This window comes from Pseudorasbora parva, chromosome 16, assembly GCF_024679245.1.
Source record: "Pseudorasbora parva isolate DD20220531a chromosome 16, ASM2467924v1, whole genome shotgun sequence".
NCBI classification, from domain to species: Eukaryota; Metazoa; Chordata; class Actinopteri; order Cypriniformes; family Gobionidae; genus Pseudorasbora; species Pseudorasbora parva.
Genome location: NC_090187.1, coordinates 24,379,078 through 24,396,952, shown reverse-complemented (window position 1 = coordinate 24,396,952; position 17,875 = coordinate 24,379,078). Strand labels below are relative to the sequence as shown.

Here is a 17,875-nt window from a genome sequence, read left to right as displayed (position 1 = left end):
TTTTGGATCGTAAGGATTTATGGCATTGTGACAAAGCAATAAAAAAACAGATTTTTTTAAACCCTACAATCAACGTAAATTAACAGGAGTACAATACATTTAAAAGAGTTAATGTGATCCTGTACCAAAAAAATAGATTTGTGGCAATAGCCAACACTACATTGTATGGGTCAGAATTATTGATTTTTCTTTTATGCCAAAAATCCTTAGGATAAAGTAAAGATCATATTTCATGAAGATATTTTGTAAATGTTCTACCATAAATATATCAAAAATGTATTATTAGTAGTAATATGCGCTTCTAAGGACTTAATTTGGACAACCTTATAGGCGATTTTCTCAATACTTAGATTTTTTTGCACCCGCAGATTCCAAATTTTCAAATAGTTGTATCTTGGACAAAGTGTCCTAACAAACGATACATTCATGGAAAGCTTAAAATAATGGACCCTTATGACTGGTTTTGTGGTCCAGGGTCACAAATAATAGAATTTATTTAGTTACAGTTTTAATTTTACTTTTTAAGTTTTGCATTACATTGAGAATTTATGGGGGAAAGGCCTAAAATGGATTTAACTGTAAATGTGAAATAAAATAATTTCTTGTTTCTATCTTTTCCGTTGGGAGTCAAATATGACTTGGAGATGTTATTGACATGTCTTGTGAGATTCCCTCTATATAATAGAATAAAGCAACGGACACACATCATGTCGACTGTGTCAAAACGAGTTCCAGCTTTGCATGAAGAAAATATTTTCCAAAAGGAAATTTAGTGGTCAACATGAAACGATTTTCTAAGCTAAAGGTTTAAGCATAAAAGTGAAGAAGACAATGAAGACGATAAAACACAAAGTGATAGTCAGCCTCTGTGAATTGTGCAGCATTTGTTTGACTTGTGACTTTCACTACATGGATGGCGCCCGTCAACGTCACCTAATTTTACAGCCGTGTGTTTAATTTGTAATGTACATGTTAATTACAGTTCCTGGCTCAGCACTGTGGGCCTCGTGCACACGCACAGAGGACATCCTTTAATTATGTATGCCATAATGTGATTTGTCTTTATTTATCTCACAGAGCAGCCTAAGGTCAATGTAAGAATTAGTCACATCAACCATTCAAGTTCTTTGTGGGATTGGCGTTCATTTCAAGACTGAAGGAATGAGGCTATTATTATCTCTACAATACATAAAGACGAGATGATTTTAAAATGACTTCATCATTTAGGTTATGTGCTAAAGATAAGGTGACTAAACCAGCAGTGAGCGCTTAACACGTAAGAGAGTACATCTCAGGAAATGGAAATGTCCTGCTCATATTACACACTAACATCAAAAGGTAAAGAAATCTAGAAATGATATTTCATATAAAAAGCCTATTTTATCTGCTATTAAGTTTGTGCATTTTGACATTTTCTTTATAATCAAGAAATTCTTATTAATGTAGTATGAAAATCTCATTATAATAAATAATTACATAAAAATCAGCATAAATTAAATTCAGTACAACATAATATCATGATATATAAATACTTTACATTTATAAATAATAGATCATCTATTTTTCACATTACAATAATGAAAATGAGATATTTTCTTTTAAAATGTAAAAAACCTTTATCTTCATGAACATTAGTACAATATAATCTTTTTTTTCTTTTGATCTTGGGGTGATATATGAACATGGACATTTCCAGACAGTTTTTGTGAAACTCCCCGAATTTCATTTGGTTTATTATCTATTTCTTTAAATAACCATTGCATGTTAAGCATTATTTTGACACATGATAGCTCTACTTAAATCGCAAGATGTTGTTTCTTCAGGCTGTATAATGGATACTGACAACCTTACTCTGTTCCATAAAGTTCCAAACAACATTAAAGTCCACATAAAAAGCAAATCAAAAACCCAAGAGTGAACGTTCATGAAGAAAATATGAGCATAACAAGTATGATCCGCCTAACGAGGTAATAATGTGTGGACACAGACAGGCTGTATCGAGACGTAGCCTCATTGTTCCAGGGGCGACATCAGTTATTTTACAGGTTTTCACTGTAGTACCTCCAAACCTGCGTCAGCATTAAGGAAGGACTCCTATGTCCTATGTGGGGGTTGGGTTGAGGTCGGGTCGGGTCGGGGGAGAGAGGGGGTAATAGGCATGAAGGCAGATGGACATGCCTTTATAGACAGCATTCTTCACTCAAACTGAAAACTCGGCCCCGCCCTTCCGTGCACGAACCATCAGCAGACGCTGGAGGCGGAGTCCAGCAAACGGGTTGAACCAGAGCAGAGAGGGTGGGCCACCGAAAACAGCCTTCATCCCATCCCATCGCACCCGTCGCTCCCACGTGGGCTTTTCATTCTTCAACCGCTCGATTTCCTGTGAGGATCAAACGAGAAATGTAAAAGTTAAGGCTAATGCTGTCAGCACGTTATTTCTAAACTCAAATACAGTGAATATAGCCTGGATGCCAGCCGAACTTAGCCCCACCCACAAAATGTTTAGGTTGGGCAGTTCGGTCTGGCCTTGCTCCATAGAGGAGTAATTATCTCCGAACAGAAACTGTTCCGGCCAATGAAATCATCAGGGCGGGCTTTAGACGATGACGGACAGATGATCAACAGTAACGTAATCATGCACGTCATCAAAGGGGCTTGGATTATATTTTTTCGAATCCTAAACGGAGAGCTTGTTTGGATATGCATTCACCTTCACTATTTCTCTCAGAAATGATGATCATGTTGGGTAAGTACTCTGTGTAACATTAAATGATTCTAATTTTTTACAACACCGACAAAGATCGTGTATTCCAGCCTGATTTCAGCGCACGTGCAGACAGGGTTGCCAAGTTTTCACAACAAAACCCACCAACTACTAGCCCTAAACAATAGCTTCTCAGGGGGGTTCTCCGGGGGAAAAATGGCTGTTGGGGGGTAAAATGTGTGCTATTTTGGCAAGGTTGCCTGCTAAAATTCGCACTCATGGGTCTATCACATAATAGTCGCTTCAACGCGAGGGAAAAAAAACACGGACTTGGCAACACAGTGCAGTTGAACTATGATGACATTTGACGATGTGTTGCTTCGTTGCTCCGATTGGTTGTAGGTCTATCCAATTGATTTCTTTGCTGGTTCGGTTGAAACACGCCCCATAATCACAGCCCAATGGAGCAGTTTCAGACTCATATTCTGACTAGAATTGAGTATGACCACGTCAGGCTACAGTGAATATCAATTGTAGTTCTGAGAAATAATGAATTACATGAAGATATTTTTTTTTTTTTTACTGCTTTGTTCCATATTTTTCATATACAGTGAAACCAAAAATTATTCAGACACCAGATATATTTTTTTACTAGCGGGTGTTGGACACTATAGTTCATTTATGTAAGTGAGGATAGCAAAAAGGCAACTGTGATATACACCAAAATTATTCTTAAAGTGGTCTAAAAAATTGGGACCAAATTATTGAGAAACACTGACCTGAGCATATTTTGCTTAAGGGTTTTTTCTTAAATTGCTAATGTGACCTTTTCCACCACAGACTGAACAAAATTAAGCATTGCTTGGTAATTGGTATTATCTAATTGTGTACTTAATTTAACAGCTGACAGCCGATTGGTTGATTGTAATCCATTACATTTTATTACCATTTTCTAAACTATAGCGAATAAACTGATATTGTGAGAAAATGTTGAAGCTGTCTGAATACATTTTGGTTTGACTGTATATGTGTGTGAATGCTTACTGTGCAAAAGTCTTAGGCATGTTAGCATTTTTTCCTAAAAATAGTTAAGCCAGTTTTTTATATCTTTTGCTGCAAATCTTCTGGAATTAGTCTGTCTCAGTTTTTTTCCATTTCGTCATGTTATCACTGACAAACTCGATGGTGAGATCAGATCTCTGTGTGGAGCATAGCGGCTGTTGTCAGACTCATTGGCCCTCATTTATCAATCTTGCGTAGAAACGGGCGTATATGTTGGCGTAAGATTATGCTTACACTCCTCTCACCGCCTGATTTATGAAGCGGTGCGCACCTCTGCACTCCAGGTGTACGCAATACTTGCCCTTGATAAATGCCGCGGCTGAAAACGATTGTCATTAGAATAACACACCCCTATATATTCAAGTCTCCACCTCCCCCAGGCCCTCATTTTACGCCATGGTCAAACAGAAGACGGCAAAGAAGCGAAACTTCTCCGACTTGGAGATCGGGCGCGTCTCAAGTCTTACCAGTCCAGTAGGGCACTGATTAGGACATAAGTCAATGGGCTGATCAGTGCCCTGACTACTGAACTAGTGAGATGATTGAGACGCGCCAAACGAGACCATCACCAGGGAACTGGAAAAAAGCAAAATTGTTTTTTTGGCAGTTTAAAGAGTGGGATTAAAGGCACCCAAAAAACAAATATGGACCCAAATTACGAGTAGGCCTACTGTTAATAGTGTGGAGGTTGAGAAGTGCACTCCAGCAGTTTAAAGCTGTTTGGATGAGAAATGACCTATCACAATGCATTATTTTACAGCACGTTTTGAAACAATAATCATTTAATTTCGTATCACGGTACATGTATTGGGGTGTACAATATGATGATGATGTGATGTGGAGTAGCCTACCATTCATTCACATTAATAATTGCATGACAATTTGTAAGATTCTTTTTATTATAATTATTATTATTATTATTTTTATTTTTAATGACACTTATTGTTTTTTAGAAGAAGAATGCCGTTGTTATTATTTATTTTATTATTATTATTATTATTTAAAAGAAGAAGAATGTAATTTTTATTATTTTGTCAGTCTGAATTATTCAGTCCCAGTCCGTGCGCAGCTGCCGCACAGGCTCGCAACTGGAGGAATACATGCCTCAAATGCTTTGGTAGCCTATAGTCACACAAATTAAACACTGAAGAACTGTTGTTGTTGTTTGCAGTGGGTCATAATATAACATATCTTTGTCAGTGCGTTTTGTGGTGTTAGGAATTGTTTTCCTGCGCATTTTCGCACTAACTCAAAACGTGCGTACACCACCTCCTGAGCTGGCGTAGGATTTGAGCGTGCCGTACACCAACGTCCATATTGATAAATCTCAAAGTCACCGTAGTTTTGGGTGTACGCTGGAAATTTGGTGTACGCACTTTTGATAAATGAGGGCCATTGTGCATACAAAAGTCTCATTGGAGTAGTACAGTTAATGGCAAAAGGAATGTTTGGAAATCTAAACTGTCATTTCCTACTGACACACTACAGCAAAAGATATAGGGCATCGTTAGCCCAGCCTTCAAGCCATCCTAGTGTATATGACATTCTTCTTTCAAAAATACAATCGGAGTTACATAAAAAAATTCCCTGGCTCTTACAAACACTATAATGGCAGGCCAAAATTTGCAGACCAAAAAAACAACAACAATTTGTATCCATTCATTATAAAAGTAATCCATATAGCTCCTGGGGGGTTAATGAAGACTTTCTGAAGCGATTGATAGTTTTGTGTAAGTAAAAAAGCCATATTTAAAACATTATAAAGTAAAATATCTAGCTTCTGGCGGTGGGCTTCCGTATTCAATTTACGAAAAAAGGTAACTGCATTTATAATGATTTTGAATTTATTTGTTTTATTACATTTTTTCCAGTTATTTTAGTAAATTGCAAAAAAAGGACCACATTTGGCTGTTAAAATGTCAGTAACTTCCCAGCAATTTGAAGTAATTGTAATAACTGGAGGAGAGGACTTCTATTGGTTTGTGTAAGTTAACTTACCGTCTCATCATTACAGATGGAGTGAATCTGAGTGCCGAACATGACAGCAGTGAAGGTGAGAAACAGCAGCGCTTCCAGACACAGGAAAATCATCAGCAAGACCGCCACAGGTGGGGAAAAATCACTACACTCTACAGAAGAGAAGAAATACATAGATGAGATGCTGCATTTAAAACTAATGCTGGAAATCATATTCTCAAATGCTTCGTATGAGAGCTAAAAGAACAGTATCAAAGATTGCCAAACAACAGCAACAAAACAACAACAGTATTTTATTACAACAGTATAAAACCTGCAAATTAAATTATATATTAAAAAAATGTGCAGTAAACACAAATCAGAAACCATTAGCACAAAATGTTTCTTTAGGCCAAGTGGTTTCTCAGCAAGCAAGCAAAGACACAGCACAATAAACATTTTTCACTTGACTACAACAAAATATCATCTGTCCTCCAGTGATGGAGTGCAAATAAAAAATGTCTATTACCCACCATTCCACTGGACTTTGACACAGGTGAAGAAATGGAAACCGCTGAGACACAGTGCATGCAATGAAATGGAGGCTATGTACATCTGAGGAGAAAGAACACATTAAAGTCAAATATTATTAAAAATGCTGATTTCTTATGATATAATATAAAAGGTCACCTTGCATTAATAATAATAATAAACTAATTTAGTAGTAATTTATTAGTATTTATGATTACATTTCTTTCCACCAAGTAATATTCCCTCATAAAATATTGTAAAAGAAACCACAGACACACTTACAGTGAAGAGGACAAAGAATCGCTGATTGCTTTCGCCAACACAGTTGTTGACCCAAGGACAGTGGTGATCCATCTTCCTGATGCATCGCTTACAGATACTACAACAAACAAAACCAGGTAAAGAGACCATACCAGTTTTAGAAGATGCTAAACATTCAGCAGCCACTTGGCTATTAAAAATAACAAATTACTTAATTACAAAGAGACATATAAAATGTAAAACAGATTTTTACTTAAAATTTGATGACAGATCCCTCACAGTCCACAACACACATTTAAAAAGAAATCAATACTTCTATTCATTAAGGACACTTTAAATGGATCAAAACTGATAGCAGACATTTATATTGATACAAATGATTTATTTTCAAATAAATGTTGTTCTTTTGAACTATCTATTCCTCAAAATTGTTTGTTTAGTATAATTTAGGGTTGGGTTAAAAATATAGACATCCCACTTTTAATCGATTGTCATTTTGAAGAACCTATATACATTTTTTTAAATTGCTTAAATCTTTTAGTCAGTGCATTTTACATTGTACTCCCTCTAATACATTGCAATATGATTGTGTTACTTCTCATACTAATGCTGTAAATTGTTTATATATTTTTTTTGTTCAAGCGATTAATGCTCTTCGGCAATGTGATGCTGCAGCACGGAGGACACAAACGGATATTCTTTCCTGTTTGACTACTAGTTATAGCACAACATTAACAAATAAACATAAGGTGTGTTGAAAGATACAGGACAACTTACTGAAATCTGTCTTATGTAATCACTTGATCAGTGTTTCAACTACAAAAAGATGTCAGTGAAACAACTTGTAAACAATGTCATGTAATAAGGGTTGCTGCCCATTTTTAAAAATCAAATGAAGACCTTTTTAAGACCTAAAGAAATTATCATGACCTAATTCTCAAAATACATTGTATTATATGTATATGTAAACAGTACTCAACTCAGTACTCCACACTAAAATATGAAACATGACAACATGCAACATCTTACAACATGTGCCAGTGCTTAGTAAAAGTTCCCCTCTAACAGGCATAATGAGACTGATCTAATGTTTGAAACACAGGCTGTGTTCAGACTGTCAGTCTAAAATGTGTTATTATATTGTATGTATATATTGTATGTAATTTTAATGTAAGTTTCATACAAATCAGTTCATTTTAACCTATAACATCTTTGTAATGTACCAACTGGGGTTCCCTGTATAGTTTATACAATTAGCACTGTTCTCTGTAAGCTGCGTGCATGCAGCCGCGCACTTGTGATGCCACGGCCACGCAGAAAGCATACAATTCTGCGGAGACGCGAAAAGAGGGGAGAAATCATTTGGATTTGATTGTACTTTAAATGAGAAATAGTTGCAGTGCTCTGTACAGCCGCTTTAGAGTTAGCATTGCTATAGTGTTAGAACCAATAAATGCAGTTTACAAGTGTCGTAGAAAGTGAATTAATTATGTTGCGTGAGCCGCAGCGAGTCATGTTTGCGGTCCAAATAGCTCAATATGAGAGGCAACGTGAAACTTGAAGATAAAACGTCCTCATGTTTTAAAAAAAGAGTGGCTTGATTAATAGTGGAAATAACGGATGATGGGCACAGCACAGTAGCAAAACTCAAAACACATCAGCAACACGTCAGTTTAAATAGATGTGTGTGGTTTGGGTTTCAGAGATGTTTAGATAACTATAAAAGAGTTCACATGATCCCTTCAACATACTTGGCTATTAGATTACTACTTAGATTAGTTGTTTTTTTTCACATATTAATGCATTTAAACTGATATAAAAGCCTATATCAGTTTAAATACTTCAATTAGTTTTTATATTATTTTATAAGCTGTTATAGTTATATTATATTGTAAGCCTAATAAATAATTGATCTCACAAGGGGATTGTTTAGAGATCCTTGCCATTAAAACGTAAATCAATCAATAAATAAACCTGATATAAAAAATACTGGAAATTCATAAGCAATAAATAAACATTTAAGTTAGATGGTTTAAATGCTGCCTTTCGACAAAAAAAAAAAAAAACTATCTCAGTGTAACTACTTAATTTTTCATATACACTCACCTAAAGGATTATTAGGAACACTAATACTGTGTTTGACCCCCTTTCGCCTTCAGAACTGCCTTAATTCTACGTGGCATTGATTCAACAAGGTGCTGAAGGCATTCTTTAAAAATGTTGGCCCATATTAATAGGATAGCATCTTGCAGTTGAAGATTTGTGGGATGCACATCCAGGGCACAAAGCTCCCGTTCCACCACATCCCAAAGATGCTCTATTGGGTTGGTGATTGTAGGGCCCATTTCAGTACAGTGAACTCATTGTCATGTTCAAGAAACCAATTTGAAATTATTCAAGCTTTGTGACATGGTGCATTATCCTGCTGGAAGTAGCCATCAGATGATGGGTACATGGTGGTCATAAAGAGATGGACATGGCATTAACGATGCCCAATTGGCACTAAGGGGCCTAAAGTGTGCCAAGAAAACATCCCCCACACCATTACACCACCACCACCACAGTGGTAAAAAGGCCTGATGGATCCATGTTCTCATTCTGTTTACGGCAAATTCTGACTCTACCATCTGAATGTCTCAACAGAAATCAAGACTCATCAGACCAGGCAACATTTTTCCGGTCTTCAACTTTCCAATTTTGGTGAGCTCGTGCAAATTGTAGCCTCTTTTTCCTATTTGTAATAGATATGAGTGGTACCCTGTGGGGTCTTCTGCTGTTGTAGCCCATCCGCCTCAAGGTTGTGCGTGTTGTGGCACAATGACTGCCGCATACTGGATGTTTTTCCCTTTTCACGCCGTTCTTTGTAAACCCTAGAAATGGTTGTGTGTGAAAATCCCAGTAACTGAGTAGATTGTGAAATACTCAGACCGGGCCCGTCTGGCACCAACAACATGCCATGCTCAAAACACCTTTCTTTCCCATTCTGACGACATAGTCAAATGAAAATGTGCTTAATTTCAAGGGTTAAATAAAATAGAAATGGCACATTAAAGTTAAAAGCTATAACTGCATGATAAAACCTCTGTGTGTGTGTGTGTGTGTGTGTGTGTGTGTGTGTGTCTGTCTGTCTTAGGTGACCAAAATGTCCGCCCAATAAAGAAAAGTTTTGCTCAGCGAGAAAAGAAATTAAAGGGAACATTGACAATTAATTGAGATATATATTTATAAATATATATATATATTTTTCCTTAGCCATGTGATGTACCTGATATAATACCCAAATAATCAATACTGAATCAAACTGAAAAGTTTCCTTAAAGGATTTCCACAAGTGGAAAGATGTGGAAAGATATGCAATAAAAGTGTCAAATGTGGTTGCATACAGATTAACATACTGAGAGCAAAAGTGTCTCTCATGCTTTGCGAGTCATTTATCTGATGTTGGGTTTACCTGCAGTGGTGAGCTCTCTCTGGTTTAATGCTGCAGCATTTTGGACACTTGTAGATGACCTCTCCTGGCTTTAGCTGCAGACTCTCCATGTATTCTTTAGTAGCATTACCTTTGGGAACAGCTCCCTAATAAGCACAATGCACTTCACATCAATAACATCCATCACAAAAAGTTAATTATCACATAACATTTTTATTTTCTTACCGGGTCTGTCAGCATGGTTCGCAGGTGTGATGTCAGCGCCAACACAGCCAGGAAGTTAAAAGCCACACCGTTGATTAGAGAGTACCAGAAGCTTTTGGAGGGGAGCAACATTACAAAGTTCACCACAAATTCTGCATACATAACCAGAGACCAGGTCATGAAGGCGCACACCATCCCGCAACTGTCCTGTATGAACCAGACGCGGCCGGCCACCACCTCCTCCTCGCCTCCGTTGAGCAGGGGCTGGTGCTGCTCCACATCTCTCAACCGGTGTCCTGAAGACTGCATTCTCTCCTACAAAGAAAGGGAGAGGGTTGAGGAGGATGTGCAAGGCTCCCACTGGTCTGCAATTCCAGCCAGATATAATAATGATTCACGCACTTATCTACACCGATCAGGCATAACAATATGACCACCATCCTAATTTTTGATTGGTCCCCCTTTTGCTGCCAAAACAGCCCTGACCCATCGAGGTCATGGACTCCACTAGACCCCTGAAAGTGGTGCTGTGGTATCTGGCACCAAGATGTTTGTTTTGTGGCAGGGTGCATTATCCTGCAGAAAAGACCACAGCCACCAGGGAATATCGTTTTCATGAAAAGGTGTACATGGTCTGCAACAATGCTTAGGTAGGTGGTGCGTTCCAAAGAAACATCCACTTGGATGACAGGACCCAAGTTTTCCCAGCACAACATTGCCCAAATCATCACACTCCTTCCACTGGCTTGCCTTCTTCCCATAGTGCTTCCTGGTGCCATGTGTTCCCCAGGTAAGCCTTCTTCCATTGCTCCATTTCTAATGCTTACGTGGCCACGGTTGTCGCTTTCGGTTGTGGCCAGGGGTCAGCATGGGCACCCTGATTGGTCTGCGGCTATGCTGCCCCATATGCAACAAACTGTGATTCTGACACCTTACTAGAACCAGCTTTAACTTCTTGAGCAATTTGAGCTACAGTAGCTTGTCTGTTTGATCGAAACACAAGGGCCAGCCTTCACTTCCCACGTGCATCAACTTGCCTTTGTTACCCATGACCCTGTTGCCGGTTCACCACAGCAGACCGGGAACAACCCACACAAGCTGCAGTTATCTAACAATAACAATTTGGACCTTGTCAAACTTGGTCAAATCCTTTAAGGACAAAATGTTGCTGCCTTATATATCCTACTCACTAACAAGTGCAGTGATGAAGAGATAATCAGTGTTATTCACTTCACCTGTCAGTGGTCATAATGTTATGCTTGGTCAAACAATATGGGCACTTGTAGCTGGAAATCAGCTCAGATAAAAGTTGATATTTCGCACATATTTACAAGATTTGGAGGAGACTTATATGTTTAAAAAACTGTTGTTAAGCATTACCTTATTATGTTTATAAAGTAGTTTTCTTTACTACTTTCTTGGCCTTAAAGGAAATGCATGTAAGATTGTGGCCAAAACTGGTAGTGCAATCACTTTCAAATGACTGTAGTGTGGTGTCTCCCTCTCCCCTGACTCGAAGTTGCCGGGCCGGGCTACTGTTGTCAGTGATATAAGTATTTGAAATTAACATGATTTCTTAATGTCTAGTGACATATCAGGGCCATTTTATGATTAATTGAAATGCATTTCTTAGAAACAGATCCTTTAAAGGTGGTAAATTACATTGCAGTCTATGTGGCGTCAGAAAGCTCTCAGATTTCATCAAAAATATCTTAATTTATGTTCCGCGAATGTCTCGTGTTTGGAACGACAATGACAAAACTAGTGTTTAAACACTAAAAGGTGAACTAATAAACAAATTTAGCTGCAGTGTGTACTAGTCTATTTGTGTGACTTGTTGAGGAGAGGTGTGTTATTACTTCTTTAAATGTCTGAATGTATGGTATGGTAATTTAAAAAACGGGTTTGAAAATAAACCTAAAAGAAGGACTCAAGCCATATCTATAGATCAGAATATCATAGGGGCTTTATTGACTTGAGTTAGTAAGCAACCACCTAGCAACAACACTATGTAATCATGACATGAGTTCTGCATAGTTCTAAAATTTTCTTCTTAACTTGCAAAACCTGTCCACAGAAATGAAACACTTCCTCTTTAATCTTTGTAAAAAGCAAAACTTTTAAAGAAATCAATACTTTTTATTCAGCAAGGATATGCATTCAATTGATTAAAAGTGGTAGTAAAAGTATCGGTTCAGACATATAAGCATTTATAATAAATGCTGCTCTTTTGTTTTTTCTATTCATCAAAGAATCCTGAAATCAGCATACCAGAATGATTTTTAAAGGATCATATGACACTGAAGACTGGAGTAATTTTTTTTTAATTGTAATAATATTTCACAATATTCACTGTATTTTTGATCAAATGAATGCAGCCTCTGTGAACATAAAAAATTGCCAACTCCAAACTTTTGGACGGTAGTTTACTTTGAATCAAGCAAGAGCTTCTATCTAAATAATATAATAACCCACTAAATATTTTAAACTCCCCAAATCCAACCACACGAATCAGACACAGATAAAGTGAGAGATAAAGTGAGAACCTAAGAAACCTCATATTCTTAGTGTTCTGTAATTAAAATTTCAGTGTGTAAAAGGCTTGGGAGTTTGCCAGCTTCAAAAAAAGGCTCTCTTATAGTGCTGGGGCCATTTTCAACCCTAGCATGAGCATCACTGGAACATTGCTGCCAATTGAACGTCGTTTGTTAAAGAAACATGGAAGGAGTTTCAGCCTTCGACATGGGCTGAAACTTAGCATCTCATTTACATAAATACTTTTGAGATGCAAATTTCTTCCAAAACAAAAGGCCAAACAGCCTAAAAGAGTGATGTGTATTGGCAGTGCCAAAAACTGACAGAACAACATACACTTATTCTATTAAAAAAGGACTAGAAACATATTGTATGAACTGATTCGATATTCTTTACAGTAGATGTTCACCTGCGTATTTGCTTCTCTGAGAGTGTGGGATAAGTTCTAAAAGTTTTAGGTTAAGGGGTTTGTTCAAATGATGCTTTTCTTAGCAAGTTCAAATGACTCACCACACAGAACGTCCCTCACAATGACATCCTCTCAAACCCTGTTGGGTTTGAACTCAAAGGCATCTACAGTCTGGAGCCTGTAGAGGACACACACACAGAAAATCATGGTATAAGTGATTATGCTCACAACAAGAAAGTAAAGTGTGTCAGTAAGCAGGGCAATGCACAGCTGTGTGTGTGGCCATACTATTTCCAACTTCTCACCTAAAATACCCTTCCTTGCCACCATCTCGAATAATCATTTAAAATACATTGTTACATTTTACAAAGCCTAATCTAAACCCCACTCTTAATTTAACACAAGTTTAACTATGTCACTGTTCAAACAGAACAATTGTCCAGTTTATTGCTGATATTTCCTAATAATATCCAAACATTTTATTTGACTATTTCTTGTACTTCATTTATGACTAAATTAATTAAAAGTCCAGCGAAAATCCCCCACAATATATAAACAAATATATATACATATTTATCTCAAAATGAATTATTACATTTATTTAACAAGGATGCATTAAATTGATCATGAGACAAAAAATTATATTTTAAATGAATGCTGTTTGTTTTGATAGTTCTATTCATCAAAGAAACCTAAAAAAAAAAATTCAACTGATAATAATTATAAATGTTTATTGAGCAGCAAATCAGCATATCAGATTGATTTCTGAAGGATCATGTGACACCAAAGACTGGAGTAATGATGCTGAAAATTCACCTTTGCATCACATAAATAAATCACATTTTAAAATATAATTAAATGTAATTTTTTAATAATATTTTTGTTTTGTATTTTGAATAAAATAAAAGGAGCCTTAGTGAGCAAAAGAGACTTCCAGAAACAATAAAAATGACAGCTTACAGCTCAAAAACCTTTGAATGACAGTATATATCATGGTACTTTGCAGTGGGAGCATACATGTAACAATGTTGCATATGTAATATGTAAGGATATATGATTAATTACACAGAACAAAATGCGATTAATAAGTACATTTTTTTATATTAATTGACAGCACTAATACACACACACACACACACACACACACACACACACACACACACACACACACACACACACACACACACACACACACACACCTAATTCTAAATGTCAGAGCCCAAATAAGGCTACAACTGAAATGACAGAGCGACACCTTGTTAAAAACTGTACTTGAGTAAATAAGCAATTAATGTTTCAAACAGAATAACATTTAATTGAACTAGCCTATTCACAATTTAAAAAAAAGAAAAAATCCACAATTACAATCTTCATTCTGGCTTTTGTGTTTCATGTAGCAGTGAAGTCATATGAGGGAGAGTAAATTATGACGTTTTTTAATTTTCGGCCAGACTGTCCTTATGTCCTTCAAGTTAACGAGACAAGACACAAGCTTAAGAGCCCATCATCTATAATAAAAACAGGAGTTTCACTTTCTTAGCCTGTGACAAAACAGATACTGCTGTGGTTGATTTTAACACTGATAAAACCTATTCGTTTCCCTCAGCCCGCTAACTGAATAAAAATATGCATTTATATCAAAAGATTAATATTCAGTCATTAATAAATATGCACAAATTCTCTCATATGCACACAGAAACAACTAAAAGTGTCATTGGCCTGTTATGAGGAAATGTGTTTCGATTAATTGATTTCAGATATTAGTTTCGACCAGCTGACAATAATAAAAAGGCATAAATTCAGTGTGTATGCTTTGATTTTTGTTGTTGTGATTTTATTAACCAGTATTGCAACCACCATAACACACCTCCCTTTCAGCCTAATTTACCGTCACACCCTTTATCTAATACGTCGTTTGATTTTTATATTTTCAGCCTGTTTTTATTATAACTCATATAATAGCAATTAAGTTTTTAACTATTCGGTCAGTCTCGTTAAATCATTTAAACCCGACTGATAAATCGCAGCCATACAAACATCATCATGATTTACTTTCTTAACCGTAATACAAAGCTTTTCCTTTCACTTACCACCTCCGAAATGAGATTTTATTCACCAGCTGTGATTCTCAGATGAACGACGGGTACATAATAATAGATCATTTCATTTCTGAGACTGTTTAAAGGCTTTCATGGATGAGAAATAATGATGAGGGTCATATACACTTCCGGGGTTCAGTGCGATCATTTCTGCTGCTTCTGCTGTCTGATGAGTGACAGGCCCGAGCACACATCACCTCGCCTCTGACCCCTACCGGCGGATCCGGAGAACTGCAGTGATCAGGGAAGCTTCTAATTTAATGAGCACCTCCAGGGAGGTCTCAGGTGCCCTATGCTCACTTTCTGTCTCAGTAGCAATTCAAGGATTCATTTTTAAGAGAAGGGCCTCAAAGGGGACAAATGTGCAGAGAGCCAAATTAATATTATATGTTTTGTAATGTGGATTCTAGACAGACAGACAGACAGACAGACAGACAGACAGACAGACAGAAAGAAAGAAAGAAAGAAAGAAAGAAAGAAAGAAAGAAAGAAAGAAAGAAAGAAAGAAAGAAAGAAAGAAAGAAAGAAAGAAAGAAAGAAAGAAAGAAAGAAAGAAAGAAAGAAAGAAAGAAAATGGCTCTTGGTTACATAAGCAGTAAGGTCATTCGTCCAGGTAAACAGACATCTCATAATCACAACACAGTAGTGAACTTAAATCAATGTCTAAATTATAGACAAGCCATATAGTCTGGAAATTGTTTTTTTGCTTCACCGTTATCAAAGTGTATTTATGTATAAAAATGATTTAAATCAGATAATTGTATGTGTACATTTTGTCAAATCTAAATGATTTACAATAGAGAAAATATAAAGTGACTTTGAATAGGAATATTCAAAGTAATATTCAAAGTAATATTCAAAGTAATATTCAAAGTAACAAAAAAAATACAAATAAGTTCATTATTTTCCATAATGTAATGATAAAAATTAAACTTTCATATATTTTAAATTCTTTGCACACTAACTGAAATATTTCAGGTCTTTTATTGTTTTAATACTGATGATTTTGGCATACAGCTCATGAAAACCCAAAGTTCCTCTCATCTCAAAAAATTAGCATATCATGAAAAGGTTCTCTAAACGAGCTATTAACCTAATCATCTGAATCAACTAATTAACTCTAAACACCTGCAAAAGATTCCTAAAGGCTTTTAAAAACGCCCAGCCTGGTTCATTACTCAAAACCGCAATCATGGGTAAGACTGCCGACCCGACCCTGTCCAGAAGGCCATCATTGACACCCTCAAGCGAGAGGGTAAGACACAGAAAGAAATTTCTGAACGAATAGGCTGTTCCCAGAGTGCTGTATCAAGGCACCTCAGTGGGAAGTCTGTGGGAAGGAAAAAGTGTGGCAAAAAACGCTGCACAACGAGAAGAGGTGACCGGACCCTGAAGAAGATTGTGGAGAAGAGGAACATTCCAGACCTTGGGGGACCTGCGGAAGCAGTGGACTGAGTCTGGAGTAGAAACATCCAGAGCCACCGTGCACAGGCGTCTGCAGGAAATGGGCTACATGTGCTGCATTCCCCAGGTCAAGCCACTTTTGGGCTACAGAGAAGCAGCACTGGACTGTTGCTCAGTGGTCCAAAGTACTTTTTTCGGATGAAAGCAAATTTTGCATGTCATTCGGAAATCAAGGTAGCAGAGTCTGGAGGAAGACTGGGGAGAAGGAAATGCCAAAATGCCTGAAGTCCAGTGTCAAGTACCCACAGTCAGTGATGGTCTGGGGTGCCATGTCAGCTGCTGGTGTTGGTCCACTGTGTTTTATCAAGGGCAGGGCCAATGCAGCTAGCTATCAGGAGATTTTGGAGCACTTCATGCTTCCATCTGCTGAAAAGCTTTATGGAGATGAAGATTTAGTTTTTCAGCATGACCTGGCACCTGCTCACAGTGCCAAAACCACTGGTAAATGGTTTACTGACCATGGTATTACTGTGCTCAATTGGCCTGCCAACTCTCCTGACCTGAACCCCATAGAGAATCTGTGGGATATTGTGAAGAGAAAGTTGAGAGACGCAAGACCCAACGCTCTGGATGAGCTTAAGGCTACTATCGACGCATCCTGGGCCTCCAGAACACCTCAGCAGTGCCACAGGCTGATCGCCTCCATGCCACGCCGCATTGAAGCAGTCATTTCTGCAAAAGGATTCCCGACCAAGTATTGAGTGCATAACTGAACATAATTATTTGAAGGTTGACTTTTTTTGTATTATAAACACTTTTCTTTTTATTGGTCGGATTAAATATGCTAATTTTTTTAGATTGTTTACATGAGCTGTATGCCAAAATCATCAGTATTAAAACAGTTATATCAGTATAAAAGACCTGAAATATTTCAGTTGGTGTGCAATGAATCTAAAATATATGAAAGTTTAATTTTTATCATTACACTATGGAAAATAATGAACTTTATCACAATATGCTATTTTTAAAAAAAAGGACCTATATATATATATATATACCTATATATACCTATATATATATATATATATATATATATATATATATATATATATATATATATATATATATATATATATATATATATATATATAGTAGGTTAGGTCCTGTGCTGTGATAAATTGTCTATGTTCCTGCAAAAAGAAAAATGCTTCTCCCCTCAGTACTCTCACCACTTATGGCAACACTCAAGAAGGCCTGTGGGTGGTTTTCCTTGATTCAAC

General features: G+C 36.9%; 1 protein-coding gene across 1 annotated transcript; it reads right to left on the bottom strand.

Annotated features, from left to right (window-relative positions):
* On the bottom strand, window positions 1-15,339 carry zdhhc7 (zinc finger DHHC-type palmitoyltransferase 7). Its single transcript, XM_067419999.1, has 8 exons — window positions 15,183-15,339; window positions 13,194-13,270; window positions 10,170-10,463; window positions 9,966-10,090; window positions 6,536-6,632; window positions 6,256-6,337; window positions 5,765-5,895; window positions 1-2,380 (listed from the first exon to the last, which is right to left on the bottom strand). Exons 3-8 carry the CDS (start codon window positions 10,455-10,457, stop codon window positions 2,201-2,203), a joined length of 903 nt encoding a protein of 300 aa, XP_067276100.1. The 5' UTR covers window positions 10,458-10,463; window positions 13,194-13,270; window positions 15,183-15,339; the 3' UTR covers window positions 1-2,200.
* Between the last annotated feature and the right edge of the window lie 2,536 nt (window positions 15,340-17,875).